This window comes from Onychostoma macrolepis, chromosome 19, assembly GCF_012432095.1.
Source record: "Onychostoma macrolepis isolate SWU-2019 chromosome 19, ASM1243209v1, whole genome shotgun sequence".
NCBI lineage: Eukaryota > Metazoa > Chordata > Actinopteri > Cypriniformes > Cyprinidae > Onychostoma > Onychostoma macrolepis.
The window spans coordinates 24110808-24129940 of NC_081173.1; the positions used below are offsets into that span (position 1 = coordinate 24110808).

Genomic DNA, 19133 nt, shown 5'->3' on the forward strand with positions numbered 1-19133 from the left:
ACAGTCCAATGGGTCTTAGCTGAATACCGAGAGGTGATGTCCTTGCAGGTTCGTGGGAGATGGGGGCCCAGGAACAGAGGAGTGCAACATAGGAGTTTCATCAGAGGATCTAGGAGTGAGTAAGTAAGCACAGGTTAGTAGAGCACAAAGAGTCTGGTAACGAACAGTCATGGTAGTGAACAGTAGACCAGACCAGGAGGGAGTGTGGAGAGTGTGCAGATATAGGTGGCTTGATTGGAGACAGCAGGTGCAGGTGATCAGAACACAGGTGATTGCGATCTGGTGTGTGCCGGTGCTGATGACCGTAGTGACTGAGGTGACAGACTGACAGAGACTCCCTGACACTCATAAACATGAGGTGCATTTTTGTCTCAACTGTACCCATATGGTGAACAGTTGAAACAGTACCATGGTACAGTTGAGACACCCATTCTTAATGCTCTAAAGCTGGCTAACCAGTTATTGCAAATGTAATAAATTACAAAGTTTTAAATCATTACAGTTTAAAAATAAATGTATTTATTTGCTTTATTTAAAGGACTGGGACCAGGAGGAGAATGCAAAAACATCAACTTCATCTGTACAAACACTGATGAAATCAATACAGGAGCATGTACAGTATTTGGTATATGTAAATATTATATTTAGGAAATGAAGAGTTGGGAAGTTGTCTACAACCCCAATTCCAGAAATGTTTATATGAATATGCTATTTAAGAATATGTTAAATAACACAAATAATACAAATAAGAATATGTTATTTGTTCATTCTCTTTAACCTTTATTTAATTGATTAAATTACAAAGAAAACATTTCCAATGTTTTCACTGGCCAACTTAATTTTATTTTGTAAATATAAACAAATTTTGATGGCTACAACACACTCCAAAAACGTTGGGACAGAGGCATGTTTACCACTGTTTCAAATCACCTTTCCTTTTAATTACACATTTTAATCATCTGGGAATTAAGGATGCAAATTTTTAAGTTTTGCAAGCAACATTTTTGCCCGGTCACACTTGTACACAGACTTTCTCAACAAGGCTGCTTAGCAGTCCATAGTCATTGTTGTCTGATTCTCCTTTTCATGATGGGTCATACATTTTCAATAGGAGACAGATCTGCTGGCCAGACAATCACATCCAGTGGTGTATAAAGTACCTGAAAGCCATACTTAATAAAAGTACAGATATCTTACCAGAAAATGACTTTGGTAGAAGTTGAAGTCACCGTTTAGAATATTACTTGAGTAAAAGTCTTAAAGTATGTGATATTTATTGTGCTTAAGTACAAAAAGTATTTATTTATTTATTTTATTTTGTTTTTTTTTAACGTACTTAAGTATTGAAAGTAAAAGTACAAGTAAATGCAAAATAGAAAAGAAGCAAATAAATAAATATATATATATATATATATATATATATATATATATAAAGTTAATATACAGCTTAACTCTTTCTTCCATTTTGTACTAAACATTAAGTGATTTCTAACTAACTGAATTAAACCTGTTGGTATAGCTTTTATTAATGTATTGCATTTTTTTGGTGGAACAGGAAAGCCATGCCGATTAAGAAATTGCCCATAAGTTAAAATATTACCAATATCATCTAACACAGATATAATACAATTGAGATTGTTGTTAAACCATTTAGAGAAAAAAAGGGACTTATTTCTGACAGTTATATCATTGTGCCAGAGGAAAACTTTGTGTGGAGAAAAACTATGGACAAAACTTCCAAGATTCCAAAATTTCCAAGAAAGAAGACCATAAGTAGTAATAGAACATTTGATGAAAATTCGATAAGGCAATGGGTAACTTGCTGGGTAAAAAATTGCATTTCAATAAGAAGGACAGGCCACCAATTTTTTAAATATATTATTTGGAATGAAAAATCATAATGACGTCGGATTTGCAAGGCATCTCTTCAGCCTGTTTATTTTAAAGGTGTTTATGGTGTCTGCAAAATTTGATCCTGAGTTTGTGGAGCAGGTTCACATGAATGTGTGACATCACTGGCGAACAGCCAATCACGAGCCTTGGTTAAAGGTTAAAGGTTTTGCTAAAGGTTAAGAGATTGAAGAATATGATGGATTTAAATGCATTTACAATGAAAAAAGTACTTGTTCATGAAAGAGGACAAATAAAAGAAATGATCTTGCTTTATCAGTGCAGTCACAAGTGAAACTTGTTAAATTAGTTTATATAGTTGGAAATATACAGCCATAGACTCAAACATGTAAGGCATCAAATCTCTCCCTGGAGGGCCAATCTGCTGCAGAGTTTAGCTCCAGCCTTGCTCAAACTCACCTACCTGTGATTTTCTAATGATCTTGAAGACTCTGATTAGCATGCTCAGGTGTGTTTGATCCGGGTTAGAGCTAAACTCTGCAGGAGTGGGCCAGATTTGAGGATGCCTGATGTAAGGTCACATGTAGTCATTTTTAAAGCATTATCTATTGATTCTACAACTTACTTACATTACATACGATCTGTATATATTAACATTAATTTAAAATAAATGATTTATGATAACTGTTAAACTAAAATTGCCTGTGATTAATGGATTAATAATAATATAAAATAACTTAAGTAATTATCATTAAAGCCAGACAATCTTTTTAATACCAGTGACCTTTAATTTGGAGCAAGAGAAACTTGGGGAGTGACTTTTTTGTGTCAGACACGTGTCACTTTGCTTACATCTGATTGGTCCAATTTCAGTTTATGATCTCTCCAGAACATAACAGGAGCAGGTTAGCCGTGGAGTGTACGTTACTATGGCAATGAACGCAGCTAAAAGCCAAGCCACTTACATGGTACCTAAAACCCAGGACTGGTGCAAACTAAACTGAAACTTACCTGGCTAGCCAGCTAATCCGGCTTCATGGTACAGGCCCCAGAACTACGCTATCCTCAACAAGCAGTGAGTCTGAACGCTGCGTGTTTTCCTTCTGTTTCACTGTGGCTAGAAGGGATACAACTCCGACCAGAAACGAACAATGAAATCTAATTTTCTACCTTTTAGACTGGGTTTTATTAACGTCTACACCTGCCCCAACCCTAAGCCTACCCCTTACAATAATTAAAAAAATTGTAATTATTGTAGTGTGACAAAAATCACGTTGTATTGATGTGCGCATGCCTAGCAGCGCCATACGTATCCCTATTCCCTTCTAGCCTTAACCCCACGAGATTTCACTGTCAATGGAAGTAGAACCTCTAAGTAATTTGATTTTATGTTAAAATCCAAAAGTCTGACATTTTCTGAATATGCGAGACGTCAGATTCATTAGCAGCTATGCTATGGGTAAACAACTAGAAGAATAACAAAATGGAAAATAAACTCTTTGCGCAACAAACCAGTGTTTGTAATTACGACAATACAGTAGAATTATGTGTTAAGAATGACCAGTTTGCAATATCAAGCAGCATAAGGAGTGATTTGTGCAACTAAAAATAACTAGAAGGAAATGTTACATTGCCATTGTGCATGTCTAGTAAAAGTTAAAGCACTTATTACAGTGTACTCAACTTCACCATTGGTGTAAAAGCAAAGATGTAAACATTGTTGCCTTCTATCTGGTAAGGATTTGGTGTTGAAGCCAAAGCACTAAGCTGAAATAGTTTTATTATACATAAGTACAGTATTATACATTATTATTCTGAGAGGCTTTTTGAAACATTTTTGAGAAAATAGGTTCAGCTGCGTATTAGTACTGGTGACACACATACTGGTACAAACAGCATTGTTTATACTTTAAAGTAGAAAAAAAAAAAAAAACTATTTATAATAAAGCAGTATGTGTACTTTTGAAACAATTTCCAATGCTGCTAGACCTTTCAGAGTCTATTCACCAATGCATCGAGTGAAGCTCAAATACAGAATCGTTACACACGCTTGAAAAGAATAATAAATATAGTTGCAGCAGGAAATTGCGTACAGTTCTATCTCTCAGTTAAGGCAGAGATCAAGCACAGTGATGATAATCTAACCCACAGAATAGGCAATACACATGCAGCAGCACAAATGATATTGACACCATCTAATCTGGGGTGCACCCGGCATCTCTCAGACTCCGACGTCTTCAGATTGTGTCCAGTTTTCACAATTCCTTTAGTTTGTGGTTTTGGGGGTCACTGGGATTGGGGCAGAGGACGTCGGAAGAGCAAGATATGTGGTTCTATAAAGAAAAGATGTCATGAACATGAATATCAACAGTAACAACAGTAGAGACGGCACATATTTGGGTGAGTTTTTGACATCCTAGCAAACACACACCGGGTTGATGGATCATGTAATGTACCCATCCTTGACTCTGCTGAACACCCAGATTCCTCCATTCTGTCTCTGACATCAGATGGGTCTTAGGAACTCTTTTAGCGATGTCCTTGGGAAGCATAACATGCCTGAAAATGAACGGAAAACAAACATACGACACTTTACCCTCGTTATAAATGTCATTTTAACAGCTCAGAAAATATACTGAAGTATCATGTTTATACTTATTTTGAATTTATGAAAACTAAATATCGACTTCGTTTCATTTTATTTGGTTTTTCAACCGATGGTTAAGCAGCAGAACATTATTTATAACATTATAATAACTTTACATGCACATCACTGCTGTCTCGGGGGCTCCAAAACATCAAAACGGAAAACATTCATTGTAAACTGTACAGATGACTTAAATATTTTCCTACCTGTACTCGAATTTGTCGTCGTCGTATTTGTCAGAGTAAAAAATCTGCTTGTGAGACATTGCGTGTTGTTTCTGGATGAAAAACACATGAAATAACTGACATGTCAGACTTCACTTACATCGTTTGTGTGTAATAAACTAACACTTAACGTAAATAAAGGACAATAGTAGATATCAATTTTAATTCTCAATAAATGTTAGATTTTATTAATACAGGTTTCAGATCGTTCCCTCCAATGGTGGCTAACGTTAGCTACCCTAACTAGCTAAAGAACGAATGAGGAGTTTATTCTGAATTAGTATATTCATGACACTTACTGTTTCTTCTTTCTTGTTAATGGAATAACTGTGGCGTATCAAATAATACTTTTGTTTGAATTAAAAGTATTTTTCCCAAACGCAATTTGCAAAAACAACACCGTGTATGTTTCCCTGGCGCTTGAACTTCCCTCTCAACGCGTTCGAAGCCCGCCCATAAGCGTTCGAATGTTTATAAGTGCTTTCTGATTGGACGAGATGCGAGGACGTCACTAAGACATCGATCTGTGTCAGTGGTTACTTTTCGTAAATAAAAGTCCTTATGGTCACTTAAGTGTTTGGCATTTACGAAGGCCTAACTTCCTCTTTTTAATGTATGTATAGCCCTTCTTTTGATCTCATCTTTTAATTTCCTTTCTTTATTCTTTTCTTTCTATTTATGCTTTTTGTTATGAATGTTTTTGATTCATTATTATGACCGATTACATTTATGTTCATTATCTGTGTAACTGGTTTTCAATAGGCATAGTTCATGACATTGTTAAAATCTGCAGGACTAAGTTAAATAAGTTTTCTGCGCGACTCATCACAAGGTTCTGTGAGCTGACTCTGAATGAAAGATTTATTTTTTCGTAAACTTACTCAATATTTTTTTAAATATTGTATTATATTTTCTATTTATTTGTACTGTTGTAATAACGACAAACAAACCAAAATATATAATAAATTAATACGAATTAAATAATGCTGGCAGTGCCAGTGAGCACGAGTTGTGCACGTCGTCAGTGAGCTCTAGATGGCGCTAAAACCTAGTCTATGAAAACACCAGTATATTCAGGTGTATTTAAATTGATTTTTCTGTGTATATTTCTGTCATTTCCGTGCAGTTGGTCCTGAGATTGTCAATAATAATCAATGTCTTATTATATAAATATATTTATGTCTATATATAATATACGTTTTTCTCCTCTTCAAATAACAAGGAACTGGCGATATACGAGATGATTTGTGATGTACCAAATGCATTTATATAGTCTATCTACCCAGGAGCCCAAAGATCCACAATAATGATTAACAATTTGACTGTGATGTACAGTATGTGCGATAATGTATTTCACTTTGATATTGGTACCCAATCTATTGATTAAATTTTTTATTTATCTGAGTTGTCTGTATTTTGTGGTTAATGTATGAAATGGCAGTAACATTTCTATTCAAATGTGGTGTATAATACTCTACAATACATATAGTATACGATAATGTAATAAACATAGAAGCTTCTGTGCTCTGGGGGATCCAAAATCCGCAATCCGTCTAATCAAGGCCTAAACCAAATCAACCTAAAGACAGAGAAATATGAGATCCTGGAAGGATGTAAATAAACAACAACTATACATCCATAAAATACAATGAGAGTGTTCGTGTTTTTTCCTGAGTTTAAAATAAAATGCTAAAATATCACCAGATCTATGCATGCAAACATAACAGTTTAACCCAGGAAGACGGAAAATCATTTTCTTGTCCATTATTATCATCGTTATCTGCCAAGACCTGGACGTACTCGATCGATGACGGGAAGTTAAGGCGCTTCATCTGGAGCGAGGATAGTCGGGAATATCAAAAAAACAGGTAAACAAAATAGCTCCCCGTGCATGAAAATACACAATCTGTAAAATAATACACGCCTACATAAAATGCATGATCAAAAAGGCATAATATGGCATCCACGTGAGGTTATTTTATAAACAGGTAAATGTTGCCGTGCACATGCAGTGGCCTGTGCTTAAATGACCCTCGCGACGGGGCAGCACGGACCCGCCGTCATGACAGAACAAACCCAAAAAATACACCTCACATATCCGTTTATCAGCCCACCAGCTGTTTATTTATCAGTCCAGCAACACTGAAGCCACATGTAAGGGACAACATGTGACAGAAGCCCTTTAATCGTACGATTAGCGATTCAGTTTCGGTCCCCATTTGTAGTTAGCCAGGTCAGCTGCAGGTTTTAGCCGTTCTCAGACAACTGTATTCGTCATAAATGTATTAAATTAATTTCCGTAACGTGCTCAGTTGTTACTGCATCAATATATTTTTTATTTGTCAATTATACATTCATGCAATGTTTTTATTTCATGTAAGAGGGCTTGTTTGTGTTCTTGTGTTGATACCATAGCAGCTTTAGCGTGCTAAACAGGCTCTGTTACCTTTAAGTGATCCATTGTTTGGCAAAAATTGGGTGCTGGATCATAATATTACCTTATATGTGTTTAAAATGATTTATTTTTCATATTCCATAGGTAAATATGCATTGCAGTTCAGTCACCGTTGCTAAGTTTATACAGAGGCATTACGTGGCTGTTAGCCAAAGCTAACAAAAGCCGCTCGGTGTCATTTGGTGTTGCGCTATATATATTTGTGTTTATGTTATGTTGCTGCAGAAGTAAAGAAAAGAGCTAATATAGCAGGATATATGTGGCTAAATCATTAAGTAATTTCACTTCATATAGCTCAGCTCGGAGCGTTTCTGTTACGGTTAAAAAACTGATAGTTCGAGTACTTGAATTGTAAATAAACTGTGTTTGTGCCAGAAATACTTTTTATGTGTATTAAACTCACTTTATGAAAACAGGTGACTTGCTATGGTATATTGTTAAAATTATAGCTAAAACATTACTCCCTGCATTAAAGATCGCACTGAATCACACCATATTACAATATTTAAAAAAAAAAAAAAAAAATTTTAATTGAATAAATAAAAAAAGCTGTTAATAAATATGATGAGCCCTTCCATTTGTCTTGTCTTTATTTCATTTTTAATTTGAATGTAATGTTAACACAGGACTTAACGGGACAGTTTACCCAAAGTAGTTAGATAGTTTACATCATTTATTCACTGTCATGTTGTTCCAATCCTGTATAAATTATATTTCTCCTATGAAACACAAGATATTTTGAAGAATATTGACAACCAAACTCTGTTGGTGACTATTGACTTCCATTGTATGGACAAACAAAACACAGACGTTTCTCAAAATAATCTTTAGTCAGGTTTGGAACAACATGGAGGTGAATAAATAAGTTCGGTTTTTATGCAATTGTTATCACAGTTTTCTTACATGTTATTTTTATGTGTTCTAGGATTGAGTCCACTGACCCGGCATGGGGGACATGAAAACCCCCGATTTTGATGACCTGTTGGCAGCGTTTGACATTCCTGACATTGATGCCAAAGAGGCTATCCAGTCCGCCCCGGATGAGGTAGAGGGGCATCAAGGAGCAGGCGGAGGATCGCTCATAAAGACTGGCGATGCTTCAGTAAGTGGAAGTTCAGCCTTAAGATCACCCAGCCCATCCACGGATTCTCAGAGCGACCCATCTATTGTGAGTGTGATTGTGAAGAACCGAGTTCGCCCTGAGCCCTTTGATGGTGGCGACAGCTCGGTACCAGACCCATTAAACCATAATGGATTTGTGTCTTCCGGTGGGTCAGTGCATATGTCTCAGTCCCGGGGCCAGCCGAATGGGGAACAGTGGCCCATATGCAGCTCAAAGGCGATTCCAGAGACTCCTGGAGCGCTTGGATCTTCCGGCACTTCCAAACAGGGCAGCAGCATCTTCAATAAGCTGAAGCCCTTGATGGCACAAGGTGCTGGAGACTCCGTCGGAAGGGCCCGGAAAATGCAGCTTCTGCAACAGCAACATATGCAGCAGGAGATGAACCTAGAAGGTGCGGACAAAGCAAAAGCTCCTGCGATTCCTAGTGGGACAAGTGGAGCAGCATCTCCTTTCTTTCCCCCACCAAAACCACTTCTTTCCACTCCCTCTACAGCTTCATCCTCTTCACCGTCATCATCCTCTCCTTCGGTTGGTTCCCGTGTTTCTGGGGCTGTGGCATCATCTCCGCTAGCTACATCTCTAACAGAGCCATTTAACGGATCGCCACGTCTTAGTTCGTCGGCTTTCAGACGTGTAGATTCAGATGAGGAGGATTCGGATCCTGATTCCGGAGGATCTCTGGTCATCCATGAGAGTCCAGACTCTCCCACTCCACCGAAACTATCACGTCGGCTGAGGTCACCTCCAGAAAATTCACAGTCTCCTTCTCTCCCTCCTTCGACATCCATATCGCCCAGCGCTTACCCCAAACCAGGTGACATTCCCTTGGCATCACCTGCTTCACCTCGAGCTCAACAGAACTGGCTTTCTGCACCAGTCCAAACAGGAACTGGAAAGAGTTTACCCCAAGAAGAGCGAAACCCAGAGCATGTGATAGAAGAACGAGATTCGCCAGAGAGCCCCGAGCCAGAGATGCCCAAGTCCTCTATGCCAACATCTGCAGTTACAAAAAGATCATGCAGCCCAGCAGTTGCCTCTTCATCACCATCTGCCTCCCTCCAAGAACCTAAGGAGGAAGAAGAGGAGATGGAGGTAGACAAAGGTTCAGCAGAGAATGGACAGGATGTGGCTAATACAGATGGTAAGGATGGCGGGAAAACAGATGGAGAGAAAATGGAGGTAGATGCTGCACAATCCCTTCCAGCAGACGCCGGATCACCGAGCAGTGGTGGAAAAGCTGTATCTGGCGGAAATGCTCCCTCCAGACCTCTTAAAGTCCGTATCAAGACCATTAAGACATCTACAGGAGGTATCACACGCACAGTTACCCGAGTAGCAGGTAAGGGAGGCACTGCCAATGCAGACAAAGATGCAGGTAAAGCCCAAATGGGAAGTCGAGCTGGTACTGCGAAAGGCGCCAAAAAAAATGACGGTCAAGTGGTAAAATGCTCAACCTTACCAGTATCCACTCTAGAAGCCAGCAGTGCCATGATAGCCGCAGCCAGCAAGGTCCAAAACAAAATGGCCATGCAAGCCGATAAAACGAAAGTCTCTGCCACAGCGGTGAGCATCACAAAAGCCACCACTTTACCAGTCGCGCCAGCCGTCGGCGGGATAAGCGTGCGGCCTACAGTCGGTAAAACCGCCAATGGAGGTACCGTGCCGTGTAAACCAGCGTCTATCGTCAACAGCACCGGTGCTGTTATTTCCCGTAGCCAGTCTAGTTTGGTTGAGGCGTTCAACAAGATCCTGAACAGCAAGAACCTGCTGCCCAGCTACCGTCCGGATCTCTCATCCCCGCCACCCCCTGAATGGGGTCTTCCTATGCCTGCTACTGGCTACCGCTGCTTGGAGTGCGGAGATGCTTTTGCTTTAGAGCGCAGCCTGGCACGACACTACGACCGGCGCTCTTTGAGAATAGAAGTGACGTGTAATCACTGCGCAAAGCGGCTGGCTTTCTTCAACAAATGCAGCCTGTTGTTACATGCTCGGGAGCACAAGGAACGAGGCTTGGTCATGCAGTGCTCACATTTGGTTATGAGACCAGTTACAGTGGAGCAGATGATTGGCCAACAAGACACTACTCCCATTGGTAAGTTTTGCAACATGCTGTCTTTTTGTCTCAATTTAAATAGGATTGTTTTGGCTTAATATTTAAGAATAAGTTCAAAGATTTTCAGCCAGCTGTTACCTGCACCCAGATATCCCGGTTTATTTATAAGAAAAAAAATCGGTGCTACTTGACAAAATAGAGAAGAACTGTGGCATTCTCTGTTGCCAAAAACACCCATAATGCAATTTTGATTTTGGAATCACGCCACTGTCAAAGGCAAAAGTTCAATCTGTAGTTTCTGGAGCTGTCAAAAGCCTGGGACTTTTGTTAAAACTACATATTGAGCTTCCACATATTCCCACCCACAGTCGGATCAATAAAGGTGTGCAGTATCAAAATCAAAATTGCATTGTGAGTGTTAAGTTTTTGGCAAAAGAGAAATCCACATTTCTTTTCTGTTTTCTCTAGTCTTGTAGCACCGATTTCAATTTTTTTCACATTTCTTCATAGACAGACTAGTTTTATTAAAAGCCCATCTTGTCAGCAGTGAAATAATCTTAAATGTTCTCATTTCTCTAGGTATGCTCTCTCCATCACTTTCCTCTCCACCTCTGTCATCCTCCACCACCTCGATAGGGACAACTTCTGTACCGTCCACTTCCAGTCCACTGAAGGACTCCCCTTCTCCAGGCACAGCTTCAACCCAGCCCAGCCCTGCCCGCCGTGGACCCCAGAGTCCCCAGGCCCTGATGCCACTGCCCTGCAAGAAGGGCGAAGCCCTGCAATACCACAACTTCAAGTGTCCTGAATGTCAAGCCCAGTTCTCAAGCAAGGCTGAATTAGTGACCCATTTCCAGCAAATCAGAGCTACTCCTAATTCGGTAAATTGCAATGTTGTGAATGTGTTCAAATTACTTTTTCTGTTGGTCCATAGGATTTTTTTAAAAATGGCCTGTCAGAAATTTTGCTAACTGCACCACATAGATATTTTTTAACTTTAATTTTCAGCGTGTGTTTTTATCTCTTGGAAATAAATTGTAATAAAAACCAAACGCACACATATATACAGATTTTTATTATTTTAAAATTATAATTAATTCGTCTTCAAATAATATTCTCCAAATATTTTAATTTGCAATAATTGCTAGTAATTAAGCCAGGGATGTGATTTTTCCATATAAATATGGATTTCCGAATTGGGGTTACTGCATGATGATTGAAATCGTGCAAATGGCCAAATAAACTGCAAATAGATTGTTCTCTAAAGCATCTTGGACGGATTGGTCCTGAGAGCGCTGCACGAGCTCGCAGCGCCATCTGCAGGACAGTTCAAAGCGTTCAAATGATTTAAAGCACCAAACTCGATTAGATGTAGATTTAGTCATTTTGCAGATGCTTTTATCCAAAGCGACTTACAATTGGGGAATACATAAAGCGATTCATCTTAAAGAGGCAAACAGACAGAAGAAGTGCTCATAATACAAAGTCTCAGGCATTGTTTTTTTTTTAAATTTAGGATGAAGTCAAGCAGTGTCGAAAGAGATGGGTTTTCAGCTGTCACTTGAAAATTGTCAGGGATTCAGCATTCCGGATAGGGGTGGGAAGATCCTTCCACCAGCCAAGAAGGGTGAACGAGAATGTTCTGGAGAGTGATTTTGAGCCTCTCTGTGATGGTACCACGAGGCGTCGCTCGCTAGCGTATCTCAGACTTCTGGAGGGGATGTTGATTCGTAATAGTGAGTGGAAGTAGGCGGGTGCTGAGCCTGTGGCTGTTCTGTATGCAAGCAACAATGTCTTGAACTTGATGCGAGTAGAATCAGCGCTGAAACGTGTTACTCGACCCGGTGACTTTTGAATGGCGGTGAGAATTTGAGATTGCTAGTGCTGTCATAAAATTCGCAACGGTTGTGATGTAATTATATAATAGGCTGTAGTCAGACGCGCTACATGTCTGCTGTTACAGTACTGTTTTTAGTTTCGATTCACTGTTAGTGCTAGCTGCGCTGCGCTTGGTTTGAGCCGCTTTAATTTGCATTTGGGAATGCAACATTTGTCATTAGAAACGTTTATAAATCTGTCGTTGTTTATAAAGAGAAGTTTCAGTGTCACATAATCCTTCAGAAATCATTCTAATATGCTGCTCAAGAAACATTTCTCATTATTATCAGTGTTAAAAACAGTTTTGCTGCTTAATATTTTTGTGGAAACAATGATACCACTCAAACATTTGTATAAGATTTAAAAAAGAGAAATTAATAATTTTATTCATTAATAAATGCATCAACAAATGTAATTAATATATTTTATAAATGCTGTTCATTAAACTTTATAATTATCAAAAAATCCTGAAAAATAAAGTGTATCACCATTTCCACACAAAATATGAAGCAGCAAAAATTTTCAACATTGATAATAATCAGAAATGTTTCTTGAGAGTCAAATAAATTGTAATGATTTCTAAAAGATCATGTGACACTGAAAACAGGAGTAATGATGAAGAAAATTCTGCTTTGCATCACAGGAATAACATTACATTTTATAATATATTAAAACTTTTTGTTTTAATTTGTAATAATATTTCACAATATTGCTGATTTGTTTTGTTTTGTTTGTTTTTTTTACTTTATTTTGGTCAAATAAATTCAGCCTTGATGAGCCTTATTTCCAGCCTTATTTAAAAATCATTAATAATTGTAATGTTTCCAAACTTTTGGCAGGTACTTTAATAATAATAACAATTCTATATACTTTACTATAATATATTATAGTACTTTATTATAATATATGATATAAATTGTTATCGTGATTATTAAATGCTGCTTTTTATTTTTTACAGGACAATAGTATGTATTATTACAATATAAGATATATCTTTTAATGTGCTAAAATATATATTTTAATAATAAGTGCTGGGGGTGTGGCGTGTGGGCGTGACTTGGGCGTGGTCAGATTTTCCTTCTTTTTTGTCTCTAGCTGATCACATGCCTGTTAACCGTTAAATGACTAAATGAAAGATTCATGCACAGATGTTTAATGCAACTGTAACTTGTTGCATAAGAAATTAAGAATATATGTATATGTGTGTGTGTGTGTGTGTGTATTAAGTAAAGTTTTGCATTGAATGCTATTTTTATTGCAATGAATGCTTCTTTTTTTTTTTTTTTTATGAATTTACATAATGTTTTCATGGACAATTAATGCGTTTATTTTTGACATTTTATTAATGTCCAGCATCTGTAATTTGTAAGTTAATGTGTAAACTGCTTTATTTACTAACTCCTTTATGTTGTCCCTGCTGTCTTTCTGTTTCAGACTTGTATGCTTTGCTCTCCCCCCATGATGCTGCCTAACTGGTGCAGTGTTTCAGCCCATCAGCGGATCCATAAGCACCGCGCACCCCATGTGTGTCCAGAGTGTGGAGGCACTGCTCGTCAGGCCACGTTTCAAACCCATCTAGAAGAGTCTTGCCTGCACTTTGCCAGGCGCATCGGCTACAGGTTCCTGGCCTTCAAATTCCTTTCAGTGTTTTGTGATATCGCAGGCAGTTTCCTTGCTTTGCAGTTCTGTTTTAAATCAAAGAAATGCCTACTTGCACCTGCTCAAATCTACTTGCTTTATTCCAGGTGCTCCAGCTGTCAGGTTGTGTTCGGAGGTTTGAACTCCATCAAGTCCCACATTCAAACAGCTCACTGTGAGGTGTTTCATAAGTGCCCCAATTGCCCGATGGCCTTCAAATCTGCCCAGAGCGCCCAGGGGCACATCACTTCCCAGCATCCCGCTCTCACAGCTGCCCAGGCTAAGTAAGTTGACCAATCACACACAGCTTTTCATGATTAGCGCTTAATATTTTGTTTTAAAAAATACATTCTTTAAAAATTCTTATATTATTTCTACAGGATGATCTACAAGTGTGTCATGTGTGACACAGTGTTCACCCAGAAACCTTTGCTCTACATGCATTTTGACACTCACCTGGCCAAACAGAAGGTGCATGTGTTCAAATGTCCAGACTGCACTAAACTTTATGCCCAGAAAGGGTCCATGATGGAACACATCAAGGTAAATACCTTATTAATAATAATAACAATATGTAAGATAATATAAACAACAAAAATAGTAGCAATAATAATTATTATTATGATATATAGAGTGCATTTGAGGATATTAATTGTTTAAGATTTTAATTAATTACTTGTTATTTTGCCTTTTGTGTTACCCATTCTTTCCACTTCCTCTAAAGAATGTGGTGTCAGCAAAGGCATACAGTAAACTCTTGGTTTAGCCTTTACAAAGTGGTTTCTGTGTATCACCTTGTCTAAAGCGCATATCAAGTACAACAGCCACTTCAGTGTGAACTGTCACATTTTCCTGTCAGTCACGCTCATGCTTTTAACCAGAGCTGTAATATTTCCCATTAGACTGCTCATAGAGGCCTGTCTGTCAAACCCGAGGCTCCGCCCACCACCTCATCTCCGGTCTCAGCTCCTTCCAGCAACTCCACCTCTAAACCTAAACCCACAGAAAACAATTCTGATGAGTTGAGCCAGGGACAAGGAGAGGAGGATGAGGAGGGGGAAGAGGAGGAGGGAGAGCATGAAGGGGAAGAGAGAGATGAGGGAGAAGAGGAGGAGAATGAGGAGGAAGATCAGGTGAGCTCTCCAGAGAGCGGGAGTATGGAGTGGAGGTGCAAAGAGTGCAAGAAACGCTTCGCTGACAGAGAGGAGTACATTGACCACATGAAGAACGAACATGGCACGGTAGGTAATCTTAATAACATACACGTGTGTGTGTGTGTGTGTGTGTGTGTGTGTGTGTGTGTACACATATATATATATATATATATATATATATATATATATATATATATTAGTGCTGTCAAACGATTAATCGCAATTAATAACATCCAAAGTTTTTGTTTACATAATATATGTTTGTGTACTGTGCACATTTATTATGTATATATAAATACACACACATACAGCATATATTTCGAAAATGTACCGTATTGTCCCGAATATAAGACGACCCTGATTATAAGACGACCCCCTTTTTTTTTCTCTCTCTCTCTCTCTGTAAAACATTTTTTCTTAAATTATTTTCAAACTGCATATTTTTCCTATTTTAATTTTTGTTTTGAAAGTATGGTAAATACTGGTAAAATGTACCAACAATGACATTGAAAATATACACTTTTTGATATACCATTGAAATAACAGGTAGCCCATCTGAATTATATAACATTTAAGCTATCCATCTCAATTTTCAATTTTATTAACAGTAGAAGTGAAATCTTATTGTAGTCTTCAAATCTGGGTACTGTCTTATGTTTTAAAATCACTTACAGAGGAAGTTTGTTCACATCAGGCTAACATGACAGTCACGACATGTTACATATTTCATGGCACACTCGTTTTATGCGTTTTTGGCGCCACCTATTGTTGCGGGTGTATTACTGACATGCCAAAGTCTAGACCCCGAATATAAGACGACCGCGTTTTTTCAGATGTATTTCCAAGAAAAAAACACCGTCTTATATTCGGGTCAATACGGTATTTACATGTATTTATATGGATATATTTATATTCATATAATTTATATTATATATAAATATATTTAAAATATAAACAAAATATTTTTCTTAAATATATACATGCATGTGTTTGTATTTATATATACATAATAAATATACACAATACATGCATATATTGTGTAAACAAAAACTTTTATTTTGGATGCGATTAATCACGATCAATCGTTTGACAGCCCTAATATATATGTATTTATTTTAATTTTCAGTATTTGTTTAAAACATTTATTCCATTTCAATTTACAAAGAAAAAAAAAAATTTAGTAAGATTTTAATAAGACTTTGTGAGCATAAGAATTTGATCAAAAAAATACAAATAAAACGATAATATTGTGAAATTATTTTAATTTAAAAGAACTTTTGTGGAAATGTAACACATTTTTAATGATTTTTTTTATTATTTTGATTAATTATAAAGAACAGTATTTATTTGAAATAGACTAAATTTGTAATGTCTTTGTGACTTTTAATCAATTTAATATGTCCTTGCTGAATAAAAGTTTTACATACACATATATATATATATATAGACACACTAGTCAACATTTGAAGTGGATCAAAATCTTTCATCAGAGTTGTCTTAAAACCAAAATGCATTCTTGTCTTAGGACAAATTTGATGAACATGTTTGATCCACTTCAAATGTTGACTACTGTTATGTATATATGGGTAGTTGACAAATAAAAATTGGACTGTGTCCTATGGTGATATAGGAAAAATGTAGAGAAAAAAAAACATGAGAAAAATTTATCTTCATTCTCAGAGTTACAAATAGCATGAGAGAGGTTCATCTTCAATGTTAGAGGTTTTTTTTTTTTTTTTTTACATTTTTCTGTCACACCATAGGACATTTATTTTTTTAAGCAATTAAGCCTCCAGTATGCCATGGGTGACAATATCCAAATTATATATTTTTTTATCATTGTATATTTGGTTTACAATAAATTATTCAAATTTCTTTACATTTGTGATATGCCTGTCTTTTTTTCTTCCTCTAGTTAATGAAGAAGTTTCCCTGCAGACTCTGTGAACGCTCATTCAGTTCAGCCAACAGCCTTCGACATGTCCGGATAATACATGAGGGCGTCAAGAGAGTCTTCCGCTGCCCGTGAGTTAAACATTCATCAACAACAAATTTATTTGAATCTTTCTTTTCCTCCCTAAAAACGATTCTTCATTTGTTTAGTTTGCCCCTCTAATTCTGCATATATTGTCCATATATACTGTTCTCCTCAGGCACTGCTCAGAGGGCAAGCGTACGTTCAGTAGTCGTCTGATTTTGGAGAAGCACATTCGGGTCAGACATGGCATAAGAGCTCGACAAACAACAGACAGACCGGTCAGTTTAGACACTTCACCTCTTTAGAGTTCAGAGATATTTGATCATCCATATATTAATTTTAATTTCCACTTCCAGAATGCTCCAAACACCAGAAAGCGTTCGCTTCCGGGCGACGGGGCAGGCAGCTCGTCTGAGCTTGACAACGAGGGCGGAGCTCCACCAGTAGGGGGCAGCGCCGATACCGATGACGTCGCAGGAGAAGACGCCTCGGGTCCGGCCAAAAGAACTCGAGCGTCTGAGAACCGGCCGCTCGAGCAGGAAGAAGACGACGGCACGTTCCGCTGCACACCCTGCGGCTTCACCTCACAGGATTGGGAGGAGTTCCAGCGCCACATTCCCATCCACTGTGACGCGGAGAACGCACCGCAGCAGTGCCTGCAGTGTGGCGCCTGCTTCGCCTCGGCCGGCTCGCTCAGCCGACACAAATTCATCACGCACCGTTTACGCCAAGGTCAGCATGACAATCGGGGCGGAAACACATCACCTGGCGCGTCGCCACAGGACGGCTCGCCATCCTCACCTAAAGCGGGCGAGGAGGGGGAGGGAGGGGTCAGCTGCAGGGTGTGCGGCCGGCGCTTCGACAAGGCCTCGGACCTTAACACGCACTTCCGCACACATGGCATGGCCTTCATCACGGCACACAGGACCGACAAGCCCTTGTAGAATGGGACAAGACAAGGAAAAGCCATTGCAAAATGGGTCACGGCTTTGGACCATCCAAAACGAGTTTAAGATTAATACATATAATTTGGAAAATTTCACCTGTCGTTATGATTGTAACGTGATCTGTCTTCCGAAACACAAAGATATTAAAGTTATTTCCCCCTGTCCTCTGTTTGTTACATCCTCAGCATTTTAAATGAATTTACACAAGGTCAAATTGTATCTGCTCGAAAACTACTTTACGTTGAGCAGCTTGGCGTCTGCTGGGTTTTGCATCAACCTACAAAAAGCATTAAAGCAAAAAGGGTGCTAGTGAAGGTTTTTTTTAAAAAAAAAATAAAGGAAAACACTGACTTTTAAATGTAACGATATTGTACAGACATTGTAGTACTGATATTTATTTATATTGAAGCATTCATCAGTCTTTTGATAATTGTTGAACTTTAAGTGAGGTGAAAAAGTTTCATTTGTGCAAGGAGATATACAGCAGACGTATATGAGGTCAAAGATGGATTGTAAAGTTTAAATAGTCAAAAAAAAAGGTCAATATAAGTAAACATGGATACATTTCAGTCACAGATACACTTGAGCACATTTTATGTGTATAAATGCAGTACATCAGTTTGATATGGTTGTTGAATTTGGAAATGTGAATAAGTTCAGTCTTTGTATTTTTTTCTCCTTAGCTGAAAGTCAATATTGAAATACTACTAGTGAAAATTTGCGTTCGGAGCCTGGTGTAATTTTTACGACTTCATCTGAATCGGCATTGAGTTTGAAGGATTGCTTGTGTGTGTTTTATGATAAATTATGTACAAATATGAATGTTGTTTGTGTTTTTTTTTTTTTTCTTTGATAAGAGTCTTTTCTATCAGAAAGTTCTGTGCTTGTCGAAAACCACATTTCTTATAAATAATATTGTGATCGTGTAAATCATCTGTGTGAGTGTGACTTTCTATCCCTCCAGTAATATATGTATATGTCCCATACATAGTCTATAGAAAGCCATCTTATTCTGTGATGACCTGCCTGTTTCACTGCCGTACATCTGTGTCAGTTCTCTTGCCCTTCTTTCTAAATAAAACAGTAAATTGGTACGGTAAAGATCACGGTGTCCTTGATGATTCATGTCCCAGTGCATGCTGGGACCTCCAACACTAATAAAATGCACAGTTTAATATCATCATT

At 38.0% G+C, this 19133-nt stretch overlaps 2 protein-coding genes and 1 non-coding gene across 4 annotated transcripts; 2 read left to right on the plus strand and 1 right to left on the minus strand.

Moving 5' to 3' along the window:
- Positions 1–3614: 3614 nt before the first annotated feature.
- Positions 3615–5190, minus strand: cks1b (CDC28 protein kinase regulatory subunit 1B). Its single transcript, XM_058753674.1, has 4 exons — positions 5022–5190; positions 4705–4775; positions 4283–4410; positions 3615–4184 (listed from the first exon to the last, which is right to left on the minus strand). The coding sequence occupies exons 2-4, from the start codon at positions 4761–4763 to the stop codon at positions 4138–4140; spliced, it is 234 nt and encodes a 77-aa protein (XP_058609657.1). The 5' UTR covers positions 4764–4775; positions 5022–5190; the 3' UTR covers positions 3615–4137.
- Positions 5191–6447: 1257 nt separating this feature from the next.
- znf687b (zinc finger protein 687b) lies at positions 6448–18110 on the plus strand. 2 transcript variants are annotated; one of them, XM_058753671.1, is made up of 10 exons: positions 6448–6590; positions 8103–10392; positions 10933–11234; positions 13666–13850; positions 13977–14153; positions 14250–14412; positions 14772–15110; positions 16939–17048; positions 17177–17279; positions 17358–18110. In XM_058753671.1, the coding sequence occupies exons 2-10, from the start codon at positions 8124–8126 to the stop codon at positions 17943–17945; spliced, it is 4236 nt and encodes a 1411-aa protein (XP_058609654.1). In that variant the 5' UTR covers positions 6448–6590; positions 8103–8123; the 3' UTR covers positions 17946–18110. The 2 variants fall into 2 exon arrangements, with proteins under 2 accessions (XP_058609654.1, XP_058609656.1); XM_058753673.1 differs by lacking the exon at positions 6448–6590 and adding an exon at positions 6651–6876.
- LOC131526484 (small nucleolar RNA SNORA13) lies at positions 14555–14692 on the plus strand. Its single transcript, XR_009267472.1, has one exon. It is a non-coding gene; the product is annotated as a small nucleolar RNA SNORA13 (small nucleolar RNA).
- Positions 18111–19133: the final 1023 nt, after the last annotated feature.